The sequence below is a fragment of the Odocoileus virginianus genome, chromosome 17 (genome assembly GCF_023699985.2).
Source record: "Odocoileus virginianus isolate 20LAN1187 ecotype Illinois chromosome 17, Ovbor_1.2, whole genome shotgun sequence".
NCBI lineage: Eukaryota > Metazoa > Chordata > Mammalia > Artiodactyla > Cervidae > Odocoileus > Odocoileus virginianus.
This window is the reverse complement of record NC_069690.1, coordinates 17,841,785-17,857,111: the sequence shown is the minus strand read 5'-3', so window position 1 is coordinate 17,857,111 and position 15,327 is coordinate 17,841,785. Positions and strand designations below refer to the sequence as shown.

General features: G+C 38.5%; 1 protein-coding gene across 1 annotated transcript; it reads right to left on the bottom strand.

Annotated features, from left to right (window-relative positions):
• Nucleotides 1-14,999, bottom strand: WSB1 (WD repeat and SOCS box containing 1). The gene is made up of 9 exons (XM_020890271.2): nt 14,651-14,999; nt 9,401-9,569; nt 8,115-8,383; nt 6,614-6,745; nt 4,959-5,059; nt 2,525-2,697; nt 1,937-2,050; nt 1,100-1,207; nt 1-859 (listed from the first exon to the last, which is right to left on the bottom strand). The coding sequence occupies exons 1-9, from the start codon at nt 14,688-14,690 to the stop codon at nt 700-702; spliced, it is 1,266 nt and encodes a 421-aa protein (XP_020745930.2). The 5' UTR covers nt 14,691-14,999; the 3' UTR covers nt 1-699.
• Nucleotides 15,000-15,327: the final 328 nt, after the last annotated feature.

Genomic DNA, 15,327 nt, shown 5'->3' with positions numbered 1-15,327 from the left:
TTTTTCAAATTGACTAAAATTTATAGTACTTTATTTATACCACAGGGGTTAAAGTAGCAAGCTGCTTTCCAAAATTAAGGCCCGCAGCAAGTTGGGGGGTGGGGTGGGGGACACTCCTTTTTCCTGATTATATCCTATTTTTTAATTTAATAATGTCACATTCAAACTCCACCTCTCAGATGCCACTCCTAACAAAAGCAAAATCCTTCCCTAGACAGAAGCTGTGTTTTACTTGCAGGTCAATTGTCTGACTACCCCCCAACCAAATACACATTTTGTATGGTGCAATTCAGCTTTCTTAAGTTAGTATTTACCATCTAACTCAGTGTTACAGAATAATAAAAAAAGTTACTTCCACTTTACAGCAAATATATATATTGCGGCTCTACTGAAGCAACATATACATGCTGAAACTAAGAATTAGAAAAGCAAAAGGGTCTATTCAACACATAGCAGCCTATATCTAAATATATACATGTATGTATATGTTTTCACAGTTAAATTTTAGAAAAAAAATTTACATTTGATATGTTCAGAAATGTTTCTAAGGTCTATAAATAATATTTTAAAAGCTCAACTGATCAAAATGCAATACAAGAATGTATAAAATTAAATAAATCTCCTAAACCTTGAAGTCAGTAAAGCTTGAGGTTTGTGTAAAGTGTGTTCAGTCCCTAATACTAGGGAAGGCAGCATCCTCTAAACACGGTAGGAGAGAAACTCTAAAACTTTGGAAGGAACTGGCAGCTCCTGGACTTCTTGGGTGGGCATCACTCTCCGGATTGACATGCGACATAAATGTTGAAGGCTAGGGACGTGCCTTGGAGTTGCCCAAAAATACACACTTCCATCATGTGTCCTAAACAGAAACAAACAAAAATCACAGGCTCAGTCACACAAATCCATGTATTTCATCATCCCACAGTTCAAAACAATTACCACCAAGGCTGTGAGTTAGAGCCACAAATTGCACATTAAAACCTGATTAAGGAGACCTGCAATAGTATTATAAAGAGCCCTTATGGAATTTACTGGGTAACATACAGGTTGCTTTGACTAAAGCCAACTTAAATTGCCTCTTAAGAGAAAAATCACTTACCCAGCAGCTAAAACACTGCCATCAGTAGAAAAGGCACAGCAAAGACCATTGCTCAAAGGTGCAACTTGCACAGGATAATCCTCATCAATTCTCCAGAACCTCACCATTCTAGAAAGGAAATAAATTTTCCAATAATTATCTAGTTGGAAATTTAAGGTAAAAGCAACTTTTAAAATTCAGAAAGAAATGCCACTCTGTGCTAAGTCAGAACCTACCTAAACAAAAAGGAAGACAATGATTATTGGCAAATAACTCTCCCTGTGTTTCTTAACATTCTAGAAAGATTGTAATGAGTCACTTTCTAAATCAATGTGACCAAACTGCTTAGTGCCATATCCAGGAACATGGATAAAAGTATGGAAAAATGGAATGGCTGCATCTAGTTTCTGCTTCTTACCAAAAGCAGCACATTTCAGACACGTGACATTTCATCTTTACAGTCTCAATTTCAGCAGGTACTAATGACTTTTTACCATTTATTTCACTTTGAAAATGTCCTTGTTTCAACCTTTATATTACTAAAAAAAAAAAAAAAAAAAAAAAAAAAACCACCTGTCAGCTGAGCTAAAAAGCTAACTAAAAATGCACCTAGTTTGCCTGAACTAGTTAATAAAGAACACAGGAAAAGGCACTCATTACCTTCAGTTTACACAAATACTACTCAGGCCAATATTAAGACACACCAACATCTCCCAAAATCTTGTCTAGATAAAAAGTCATTAAAACTCAAACTGTAGAAAGATTTTTTTATCCTTAAGAATGTTTTTTATTAAGTAGAAGAATGAAAGGAAATCTTTAAAAGACAATAATATGTCAAGCTGTAATTCACACACTTACTTATCATCAGCAAGGCTTGCAACGTGCAGTCCATCATGACTAAATGATACAGATCGTACCCATCGGTCATTTGCTCCTCCAGCAAATATTGGAGTGGGTGGGGGAAACAGGTGCCTGAAAAAAAGACATGTTTTTAGGGCAAGTGAGAGTCACCTCAAGAAACAAAACTACCTTGTACATCCAGTTTAGAGTGGCCTTCATGAACACAATTGAGAAGATGGAGCAGAGTTGATCTACCCACTTTAAACGAAGAAATTAAACCTAATTGCTAATCTCCTTTTTAGAGTGGTTTAAGACTCTTAAGACTAAATTTATGGCTCCCCAACACAAAACTCTAAATATAATTACCACTTCTACAGAGTCATGTCCTGTTAAGTAACAAGATCTGTATCAAGACAGTCAAGTTTATTGGTAGAATTTAAATGCATTATTAAAGGGCATAAATGATACCCAAATTTCAAATTAAAACAGACTGTAAGTTTAGATGTCACATATTAATGATTCTGATCATCTCTGGAACCTCTTAAACTACACTGATAGTAGAAGGAGAGATGAATTACAGACTGAAATAATGCATGCTGTACCCACCCAAATTCCATCAAAATGGCTCCAGTGTGTGGATCCCAGATATACACTCGAGTATCATAAGATGCCGTAGCCAGCAATGCTCCATCAGGAGAAAAGTCACAAGCTACAACATCATGGTGATGCCCTTCTAGTTTCCGTATCATGGTGTATTTATCCATATTCCAAAGGAAAACCTGCAAGAAAAGGCACATGTTATAGCTTCATTCGGACATGCAAAGGACAAAATGGCACATCTTAAACTAAAACAGCTAAATTTAATTAAGATTATATTAAACATTATAAATTATGAATAATTAAAAGAATATGCTCAGTGTCATAGTCAGATTAAAATCAGTTTTTAAGTTAATTAAGGTAAACATGCAAATTATATTTCAAATGTTTCTGTTAAATGTTAATTTAAAAATAAGCCTAAATACAAAAAAGGCAATGCAATTTAAGCACAAAATTATACTGAAATCCATTTATTCCAAAAACTAATTAACTAAAATATACAAAGATAAATAGGGTTAAGTACTACAAACCCCCTTTCTTTTATTTTCAGAAACTACCAAATTTTTAAAAAATATACAGACAGAAAATATAAGGTTAACAAATTGTTACTCCATTGGCATCTCCCTTTGAGATAATCACTTGTTTACAATAGGCTTGGGTCACCAACGTGAGCCTAGGAAGAGAAACAGATACTGCAAGCAAAGAGAATTTTTCACAGCCAAATGAAATTTCTTTGGCAAACAACAAGGATGTTAAACCACATTACAAAATGAAAATGCTAATTTACAAAAATAATGCAATTAACATTTCTGTGAATCAAGATTTGCCAATCTTATTTTTCCCAAACCGACCACAATCATTAGTCATTTTAAGTATGAAACATTTAAGTTACTTTAGTACTAGTTCACACATAGTTTTAGATTCTAAAGATCAGTAGTTAGACTGTGCAGAATAGCTCTAAACAGGATTCCAATGTTTACTTCAGTCTGTTATATTAAACATCAGCTTAGAGGTTTGTAACAATCCTAATTCTTTAAACTCTCCTCCTCTTGGAGTAAAGCAATCCTTTTTGCTACTTTTTTTCTGCACAGACACAATATATTATTTCCAAAGAAAATAAATACAAACTTTCAGTTGGATCAAAGACTTAAGGTATCTCTAGTATCACAATGAATTCCAAAAAATAGCACAGAGAAACCATTTGAAAGCCAATTACATTACACTAAATTGGTTTCACATGTTAAGACTCCCAATTCCACCAAACTGGAAGATCAATTACATTGGAGGAGTCAGTTGGTTTCACTGCGGGGGGAATTATTTTTTAATTATTTTTAAAAAGAAAAAAAGAAAGAAAGAAAAGCAGAAAGTGGACATCGACCAGCACCTGTGTACGTACAGTACACCTTGCAGCCGAATGCAAGGTTACTTCATCCTATGGTAAAGGTCGCCCCCAGCCCGGTAGCCAGAGATGCCACTCTTTCTGCCCAGCTAACACCATTGTGCGCCTGTGTGCGAGTGGTGCCAGCATAACCTCAATCACACCAATATTGCTGCCACCACCTGTGACAGGGAAAGCAAGAAGCATATGGAAAACACACAGCCTAAAATAGCAATGTCAACATCTAGCTTTGCTCTTCTTATGATTTTTAAAGAACTGAATATTTTTTTCCTAAACTGTCAACATTTGCAACTATCATTTTACAACACTTCTTGGCTAAATAAAATCCATTTTAACCAGACTCCCACCCCCATTAATTAAAAGTGTACTGTGATCATCACATTTATTTGGACTTTAACCATTTTCATAAATACCTGAAGCTAGTAAGATCTTTAACTATACTAACCCAGAGCTAGTAGATAACTGACTAAAGGAGGGTCCATCAATAAGGAAAACTCTCTTAAGAGTCACTTTATACTTAATCTGTCTACAGGTATGCTATGCAAGACAGACCATATAAAATTTAGATGAAATTCACTCTAGGACATACATGACTGTTTTTTTATTCTTATTAGATTTTTAAGTTACTTTTTTTCAGTTAAATGTCCAGGACCAGCTGGGACTCAAAACTTTTTAAACAGCAAACTGGACCAAAAAAAAAAAAAATAGAACAACAGAGAAGAAAATAATTAGCAAGGGAATGTTTTAACATTTGGACTAGATCTCTTCTACAGCATATATACTTTCCTAGATCTTACAAAAAATAAAATTGCCATACCCCATATTTTACAAATATCATCTAACTACAGCAACACAATTTCTCTTTATAATATAATCAATAACTATATTTAATTTCCCTCATGCAAATTCTCCCCCATCATGAAATAAAACATTTAAGATATTTAAGACACCGAGCACAGACTTAGTAGGTTACCGGATTTAAAATGATTTGCATAATTATTACAATCCAGTTCACAGCAGATATACAGGAACTTTGACACATACTGCTTTACTGGTTCCCACTGAACACAGCATAGAAGAGTCAGGAGAGAATGCACAGCTGTACACCCAGTTCTGATGGCCCCGCAATACTTTCATCATGTTTCCTGAACAACAAGAAAATATCTGCGTTAACCCTGGAAGCTAATTCCAATGACTAGCAACTCAAAAATGGCAGAATCACAAACTTCTAAGGGGCAGGGATCTATAACACTACAGATCTATAGCAGGGGTTGGCAATATACACCTGTTGCTTATTTTTGCACCTAAGTTTTACTGAAACACAAGCATGCCCATTGTTGGGGCAGCAGAGAAGGTAACTATGCAGAGATAGTATGGTCTACAAGCCTAGATAGTCACCATCTGGCCCTTTAAGAAAAGGTCAGCTGACTTTTTTTTTTTTTTAACTTTTGGGATCCCTTAACAGCTAAGCAATTATAGAATCGATAAATGTAGAAGAGGTGCCACATAGTTTGATAATAGTATATTGTTCTATCAGGTAATGGTTACTACCCATAAGCCAGAACAAAGTTTCCAAATCAGGTAATGGTTACTACCCATAAGCCGGAACAAGTCTCCAAATCTGAGGACCTTGTTTCCTACTACACTCAATTTAAGCTGCTGCTGCTGCTGCTGCTGCTAAGTCGCTTCAGTCGTGTCCGACTCTGTGCGACCCCACAGATGGCAGCCCATCAGGCTCCCCTGTCCCTGGGATTCTCCAGGCAAGAACACTGGAGTGGGTTGCCATTCCTCCTCCAATGCGTGAAAATGGAAAGTGAAAGTGAAGTTGCTCAGTCGTGTCCAACTCATAGCGACTCCATGGACTGCAGCCCACTAGGCTCCTCCGTCCATGGGATTTTCCAGGCAAAAGTACTGGAGTGGGGTGCCATTGCCTTCTCCGCAATTTAAGCTAAACTTGTCTAAACAAGCCTGTCAACATCCAGCTGGAGGCCGGTGGAGCACCAATGGAGCTTAATATAAGGTTTTAGTTAAAGCTGTAAATTCTTTCACTGGAGGTTAAGAAGGGGGAAGAAATGCTTATCTCAGGTCCTCTCAAACAAGGTAGATTCCCCAAAGCTTTGTAAAAGCACCACAATTACCAATGTTTCCAAAAAAGCTAAAACCTGACACTGACAATCCTTTTACTATATTGGCGGGTAAATCTCTTATTTTTATAATTTCTTACTTAACCTATCCAAGTTATGTTTACTATTTACATATTATAAATTCTGGTGTATACACATGGTTGAATTTACATTTTATTAATTACTAAGAAGTATCTTTCATTACATCAAGATCTTAAATTTTCACTAAGCAAACAGGAAGTTGATAACCTTCCCCAATATAAAGGAAATAAACCAACACAAACCAGTTCGAATAAAACGTTAAAACTGATACAGATTTTGTCCTTTAAGAGTTGATACAGATCTGTATAGTCAGTTTCCAAGTAATAGCAGATTGTTCACTTAGAGTAACTGCTGGCTCCTATCCCAGGTCACATTTACAGTTTGGTTTGATCTGCACAGAGAAAGGGGCCAAAGGACTAAGCAGAGCAAAGGGAATGATGAGCATGCCGCTTTTAACGTCCAGTGTTTTTAACACCTCTCAGTAACAATACCCAGAAACTAATTCTTTCCCACAGCCTAGAAAAACAGACATACCATCATCTTTCAGGTCCCACACTCTGAGAGTTTTGTCTCTTGAAGCTGACACCAGGATCAAGCTCCCATCTGGAGCAAAAGTTAAATCTCTGACCACTTCAGTATGATCTACCAAGTTAAGGAGGAGTTTTCCTAAATGCAATGGAAGGTCAGAAAGAGACAATGTTAATAATTTTTACCAGCTTTCATATTTAAAAAAATCATGTTTCTCATCATTAAAAAAAGTGCAGAAATATATGGGTACCTCCTTTATAAATTAGTGTGCTTTTACTATTATTTTTAGATTCACTATTTATAATGTCTTAAAATGAATTATTTCCAGGATACCAAAGCCTAAATTTATCAGAAAAATTAAAAGGGAATTTCCAAAATGTGAACAAACTCTTGGACCAAGTCAACTTAATATCAAGAAAATCTGCATCACTTAAAATCTTCGTGGGACTTCCCTGGTGGCCCAGTGGCTAAGACTCCACACTCCAAATGCAGAGGGCCTGGGTCTGATCCCTGGTCAGGGAACAAGATGTGGCAGGCCACAATTAAGACCCCATGCAGCCAAATAATTTTTTTAAAAGAAGATCCTTATATAGTAACAGCCTAAATTTCAAACATAATCTCAATGAAATAAAGTATTCATCTACTATATGAGTTTTGTTTTTCTATGAAAAGTGATGTGCTTACCTTTTAAACTTTTTCCCAGAATTCAATCAAATATACTGACTCATTATCCACACTCAATGTTAATATTGCTTGCTGTATTCTAATGTACATACTGTTTTAAAGTTCATTTTTAAAAATTTCTTAAGTTTTGGAATACAGACTATCAGTCTGAAACTATACATTTTAGGTAGTGAAGAGCACATTTATTTTTGGGGGTGGGGTGGGGGGGTGGTGGGGGCACCGCAGGCATGTCTCGTGTTTTGTGAGATCTTAGTTCCCAGACCAGGGATCAAACCCATGTCCCTTGCAGGGAAGCACCCACCAAGCCCTAACTACTGGACTGCCAGTGAATTCCCAGGACATATTTACTTTTAACTGCCCAAAGAATTTAACTTCTCAACCTACCTAGTTAAACTTTAGATAAAATGTCACTAAAGCCTTCCAGAGGCTAGATAATGATTGCTGAAAACCAGATTTATCTTGAATGCCTCTAAGCTATTATATATTGAAAAAGTATATAAGAAAACATCTTGTAATTGGAATCATAAAGTAAATTACTAGTTTATAAGTGATAATTTACTAAATGTTCCTTAGACATGCCCTTCCTACTATAATATTCTCTGAAAAGTGATCAAGCAATATGAACTCTATTTTCCTAAATTAAAACTATAAGCTGCAGATGCTATTTAGGCCAATAAGGATATATATATATAAAGACAGATTCAGAGGATCAATTCTTGCTTCTCCATAAGTTAAAATCCTCAAATCTCATTCTTCTAGTGTCTACAAGCTATGATTACATCATAAAATAATCGAGCTTGCTTTCAAGACTATGACTTCATACCTGTATATACATCCCATATTTTGATCCGTCCACTGTTTAACCCTGTGGCAAGGAGTAGCTGATCTTGTCCAAATCTGAATCGATGCCATTCTATATTTACACAGCGACTCTGTTTCTCTGGAACTGACGATCCAAAAGCAAGACTCCAGACTATATCGCCACAGTCTATAATATGCTCACGAGGCTTATTTTTCTGACCACCATCACTGTTTTGTCTTGATAATCTTAAATTACTTGAATTGGTGATATTCTTGGTGCCATGCAAGAGACTGGTGAAAAAAAAAGCCAGATTGACATCTAGTTATTATTTATTCTGGACTCCGGTGGATAATAAACAATAAGTGTTTGCTAAAATAATGTCCATATTATAGTAATACTGAGTAACAACAAAATCCTTATAGATAGGAAAGGGAAAATCTGCTATTAGCTATGTGGGCATGACCAAATAAATTCAGACTAAAATCCTCAGTGTCTAAGAAACAGTTCAACAATAAAAAGCAATTTGTAATTTCGTCATCTCAAATGTGTTTCAATATATCCTTATTGATGTAGAACCCTATATTAATTAGGACTCTTTTCATTAACCCAAAAGTATAAAAAAGCAGAAAACAAAAAACTCTGACAACAAAGATATTGTGAAGCTGACACCAGAACTGTCTAAATGCCGTAATAATCAGTAGTAATAAAGTAATAATGACATTAATGAATAAAACCATGAAGGTGAACTAGACACAAAAAGAAGGGAAAGATTTAAATTCAGTGCACACATTTTAGAAACTACACTATGTGCGTGTGCTAGTTGCTCAGTAGTGTCTGACTCTTTGCGACCCCAAGGACTATAGCCCGCCAGGCTCCTCTGTCCATGGGATTCTCCAGGCAAGGATACTGGGGTGGGTAGCCATGCCCTTCTGCAGGGGACCTTCCCGACCCAGGGACTGAACCCGGGTCTCCTGCACTGCAGGCGGATCATTCACTGCCTGAGCCGCCAGGGGCTTCCCTGGTGGCGCACACATTTTAGAAACTACCCTATCAAAGCACAATGAATCTGCCTTTTCCTGTATGGAAAAGAAAAACACCAAACTATCTGAGAAAATATTCTGTCATATATAATTAAGGCTAGACAATTCTTACCACAGATTTTCTAACAAATATATTCACCTTATGATAAAACACATTTAAAAGTCTTCTAAAGAAATAACATAAAACAACAAAATAATTTTATTAATGCACACAGAAAAAAGTAAATTCTACAGATAGATATAAAATACAAAAAAGAAGAGCCTTACAAGTTCTTCAGGCACTGGGACCACGGAACAAGCTTTACTGTGCGATGTCCTTGTGACCAGGCAAAGTATGAACCATCTGGGGCAAAAGCAACAGTCCAGTTTTCACGACCACATTTCTTGTCAAAAGGAGCTGCTGGAGCTAAAAGTTCACCTATAGTACGTGATCTCACTAAAAGAAAAAATACAAGACACTGTATATAACAACAATGAATTTCAGACTGCATCCATATTACTTTGGCTTTCACTCAACTCCACTGACTTGTCCCCTTTTAAAGAAAGTTTCAATTTAGGGGGGAAAAAAACTGGTCAAATAAAAATAATGATCTCTCAGGGCTAGCAATTACTGAAGTCCTGACTTTCACACAGCATTATGCTTTTTTTCCCCTTCTGATTTGGCTGTGCCAGATCTTAGTTGTAGCATGTGAGATCTTCCCATATTTGTTGAGACACGCGGAATCTAGTTCCCAGATTGAACCTGGGCCCCCTGCATTGGGAGCACAGTTTTAGCCACTGGACCACCAGGAAAGCCCCTGCCTTATGTTTTCTTCAAATTACTAACATTTAAAATGCAAGAAACCAAAGTTGCTCTACACGAAAAGTATCTTCTCCAAACAGCAGCTTTCAAAAACCATAATAAACTATATAGTATTATATCACTACTCAAAGGAAGCACTATTAAATGAATGGTCTAGTCAGACAAGAATATTCTTATCTTTTTCAGGTCACAAAAATCGAAAAATCCTCCAAACTAAAAGGGACTTAATTTAGTCCAGCCTCCCCAACCTGTACTTTAAAATGCATTATAGGGATTTCACTGGTGATATAGTGGCTAGGACTTCACACTTCCACTGCAGGGGGGTAGGTTCCCCTGGTTGGGAAACTAAGAGCTCACATGAGAAGTGGCACAAACAAGCAAAAAATAAAATAATGCATTATATTTGTGATTCTCAAATAGTGGTCCTCAAGCATGTTCCTAATGGGCCACCAAACTGATCCCCAAATGGAAGTAATTCTTTTTTTTTTTAAATTCTTTTGGTTTTTACAGACAAAAAAGTGGGACAATTTCATGTATTTTTATTTTTGTGCACATGCAAATGTGGCTGCCATTTCCTCAATTCTGGGAAAGGATCTTCTTAAGTCTATCACCACTGCTATATTGGGTTTGTCTTGATTTCAAATTTTGCTACTCTCCCTTTTCAGTTATAAGTTACCTTCAGTTTAGTTTCCCTGTTATCTATTTTGTGGTTCGCTTTGTGGTCAACTCTGTAATCTATTTTTATGTTTTGGGCTTAAACTTTCCAACAACATAGTCTACGTATTGCAATTCAAATGAGAGCTACTGATACTCTTATTGCAAAAGCAGATACACTTACGCAAACCCCCAAAATGTACTCAGTGACACATCCAGTCTCAATGTATGCTTTGCCAACAGGGAGCGTAGCATCTGGCATGCGACAGGGGCTCAGCAAACATTTATTGAACAAATATGAAAGCACATGTATAAATTCCCATTCTTAAATGATATAAATATTTCCTTGCCCAATTCTTTGCCACATTAAACAAATGAGATATGGTTTAAAAAGTAAAACAAAACTGAAATCTGTTTTCCTGTGATATTCATAAATATAAACATGCACCTATTCTGGCATAGCTGAGATTATCAGACTATTTCCTTTAAATGACTCAAAATCTTCCTTCTTGCTACTCCACCCACTCAGTCTTGTGTCTGATCAGAGAATGAGAGATCCTGTGCCCACATGACATTCATATATTGAAGACAGCCATGACATAAGTAACTAAATCTTTTCACCATGATAAAATCTGGTGAGTTTTCAATCATCACTTAGATTGCACTGTTTCAAGTCCATTCTCTACCTTCACCTTCATACTGTTCTGGATAAATTCCAGTTAATAATGGCCCTTAAAACAGTGGAAGTTTTTCAACTAAACACATTGCAGGTGTGATTTAATCAAAGCAGATCTCCGTCCAACCCCGCCCCCCAATACCCCTTCCCCACTTGTATCAAAACAGCAACAATTTCACTGGCAGGAACATGACTTTAATATACAATTCACAAACCAGTGACACTCGATGCCTGCAGAATGATTTTTTAAGCATACAAATGACAGCATTCCCTGGTAGCCTAGTGGTTAAGATTCTGGGCTTTCACTGCCATGGCAGGGTTCAATCCCTGGTCAGGGGCTAAGGTCCCAAAAGCTGTGCAGCAGTCAGACAACACACACACACAAATGATTTTAGAAAAGGCTTGCTGCTTCATGTCCCCCTCCATGCCTTCAAGCCCACAGTCTTATATCATCATTTCATTTCTGTGCCTGGCCCCTCAATCTGCAACCTCCACCTATTTTCTTTTTTAAGGGGGAGGACTTCTCTTTAACCACATCTATCTTTTAGAATCCACAAATTTTAAGAGGAAAAAAAAATCAAAGTTCACAAATAAGGGACGCAAGTTCTAAAATTCAACTGAAAAAAATGCAAGCATTTTCTTAAAAAGAGAAATCCTCTGATTAAACTAGATGAATGTACTTATATTAACACCTGTCTCAAAAAATAGAGGACTGGCCCTTGCAGCCAACTTCAGAAACATCTGGTAAGTTAGACTAGAACTCATTTCTCCTTTAGAAAGCATAAGCAGGACTAACTTTCTTACAAAAGACTCATTTTTTAAAAAGTATGTATTCTAGGATCACTGTTATTTTCCTTCTTTAACTTTGGCCACAGTCACAAAACTCCTCTTGCACAAAGGGTGATAACAAATGAGCTAAAAAACTGGTTTAGACAGAAAAGACCACAAAATAATAAGCTAATCTACTCTTGAAAACTGAAAATATTTTCAATATATAAATACACTTCTAAGAAATAGGGCCACCCTCAACAAATACTGCCAAATAAACACACTATACCATTACAAGTATTTAGTATAATTACTTTGTGTTTCTTTGCTTATTAACAAGACATATAAAATGATCGTTGCATTTAACCAAATAATTGAAATACTTACTGGTACAATATCATACATTAGCACAAACTTCATAATGAAGAAAAAAAATGACTTGAACTTTTATATATGACCTGCAACTGCTGAGCGTTAGTATCCTAAGATACTATGATTTAACAGCCTTGTATAAGGGAAAGGCTGTCTGCCATGGAACCTGGCCATAAGATACAACACTATACACATCATCTGAGTCACTGCTCAACCAAGCAAACCAGATTCAGCTCCTTCTTCACATTCCTCCCTGCAATTTCATAACCATAAAGGGAGGATCTGTGGCACAGCCTTGTGAAAGCGGGCTGTAGCTCTAGGCAGTAACTGCCTGTCATATAGACTTCTTTCATCAATCCTGGAATCTAGCCTCCTCTTTCAGTACTTACTTGAGAAACCAGCAACAGAGGTCCTTACTGATAGATACAAAGCTACAGAGGTTTTAACTTTGTATCCAAATGATATTTTTTTAAAGAAACAAAGAAACAAACCCGAGACTTAAAAAAAGTTAACAAAAGGTGAAAGTTCTTTTAGATATTTGGCATCTAGTTAGTAACTTTACACTATAATCAGGAAATAACACTGAGACTTAAACATGCAAATAATAATAATTTAAAAGGCTACTTAGTGGTATGCTAAGAAGCTCTGTCCAATCCATAGAAGAGAGGATTGGAAAGTTTTCAAAATGATTCAAGACGAAGTAAAATAGATATAGGAAAGGCAAATCACTCATCCTCAGTGTCACTGTGAGTAGGAAAAAAAAAAAACCCCACTGGACTGAGAATAAGAACTTTTTTGAGTTCTATATTCCACAGTTTAACAACTGGACATGAATTTTGTCTTCTCTGTATGTTTAAAATAGTTATTAAAACCAGGGGTAAAGTGCCCTCCTAACCTGTCATTCAACCTTATGCCTAAGAGAACAAAACACCAGAATTCTAAGATAGCTGTCTCTAGATATAAAATTTCACCCACATACAGGATAGAGGGCCTTTTGTCTACTTTAGCTTCTCCCTTTCTCTAGAAAAACCTCCTCCAAATATTCAATAAAGGCACCAATTTAGTTGAATAACAAGGAAATGCAAATACTCTCTGCTCAGTAGCTACCTCCAATTTTCATTTAACACACAGTGGTGGGGAGATGCTAAATCTATTTCATTTTTTAAAGTAAAAACTGTATATCTGCAGATAAATGTATTATGATTATATATTACATATATACAGACATACATATATATATTTAGCTGCCCTGAGGGGCTTGCAGGATCTTTAGTTCCAGACCAGGAATGCAACCCAGGGCTCACAGTGAAAGCGCCCTGCCCTAGCCACTGGACCGCCAGGGAATTCCGCCAACTGCATACAATTAAACAACGTATATAATACGATAAGTTCAATGTTTACTAAACAGTCAACCTTCAACTTCCCTTAAAGTGCTTCCACTTTAAGGTATTTTACCTTAAGAGAGGATTTAGATAATGTAAGGTGCTTTCAAGTGAGTCATTGGGGTAGGTCCTAACGCAGGACCTTCAACATCTACTGGCCTGTCTTCAGCTTGGCCACTAAGCCAGTTTCTAGACAGGCTTTTCAAGAGTTCGCTCGTCTGTAAATCAGCTTTTCTCCGGTCACTCCACCCAACCACCCTGCTCCTCAGTATATTAAAGATAACTGAGTCTCCTCCCCTGAGCTTGCTGCCTTGGAGCACCATACCATTTTTTAAAACCCTTTTTCCAGGCTGATAACTGCATTCCTCTTTATAGTTGTTCGTATACACGAAGACCCACCCTTTAATAATAGCTCAGAATGGACAAGTATACTTTTCTCCATCGGAAACTTTTTAAGAGCCCTCGATCTTTGCCCAGCTCTCCCTTGCCCACTCGACGCCCCAGCCTCTTAACCAAGAGAATGGCCCTGCTCAGACCGCCGGTGAAAAAAAACTAGGGTGGGGGGAACATGCCCGCTCCGGGCACACGAACCCTGCAGCTCTCGCCACTGGGCTCTCTGGTCCTCTTTGCCTCCTCTGCGCGCCGCCTCCCTCCTCGCCGAGTGCACAGTAGGAGCCGCTTCAATTCTGATCCCATTTACCCTCGGCGACACCCACCCGCAGGGTAGCTTCCTTCCTCTTCGCTCCAGGGCTCGAGCCCTGCTCACTGTTCTTCCTCAGATTCACCCTCCTCGGGGGAGTCCCTGCCTCTCCGCCGCCCCCGCGCGCTCGCCAGCACCCCTCACCCATCGTCCCATTCCTCACCGATCTCTTTCTCGTTGACCCTCGGGGGAAAGCTGGCCATCTATGGGATACCGTCTGATTCCGGGGGCGCGATGCAGACGCAACGACAGAGAAGCTAAAGGCGAGCGCCGAGGGGCGTGACGCGGGCTGGGTCCCTCCCGGTCCCAGGGACAGAGGGGAGGGGCGGGACGGTCGCGGAGGCTCCTGCCGACAGCCCCGGGAAAGCTCTGGGAGGCCTCTGACCGAACTACGGAGTCAAACACAGACAATAGATGCTGATCCCTTCCTCCCGCCTACGAAGGAAGACACTTCCCTCCACACTGAAGAGAGCAAACGAGACACTGGAGACAAAATGGCGGGCGGCGCGGGGGATATCTGGAAGACGGGGGCGGGACTCTGACGTCATAGGGCTATACCCCGCCTCTCGACGTTCGGGACGTGACGGCCTCGGCTCCGCGCCCCGCCCTCTCTCCGGCTGAGCGCGGGCGTTGTCCTGGGGACCCGACCGGTAGCCGGAAGAGCGCGGGGGCGGAGGAGGGGGAGGGGCCGCTGCCCCAGCCGAGGCCCCAAAAGCTAGGGTGGAGCCTACCGACTGTGCGTTTAACTGGGTCTAGATTTCCTGGTCCGGGGCCCAGCATGATATTTATAAGTTGAAGCACCTTTGAAAAGGCAGACCGAGAATTGTATAATACATATTA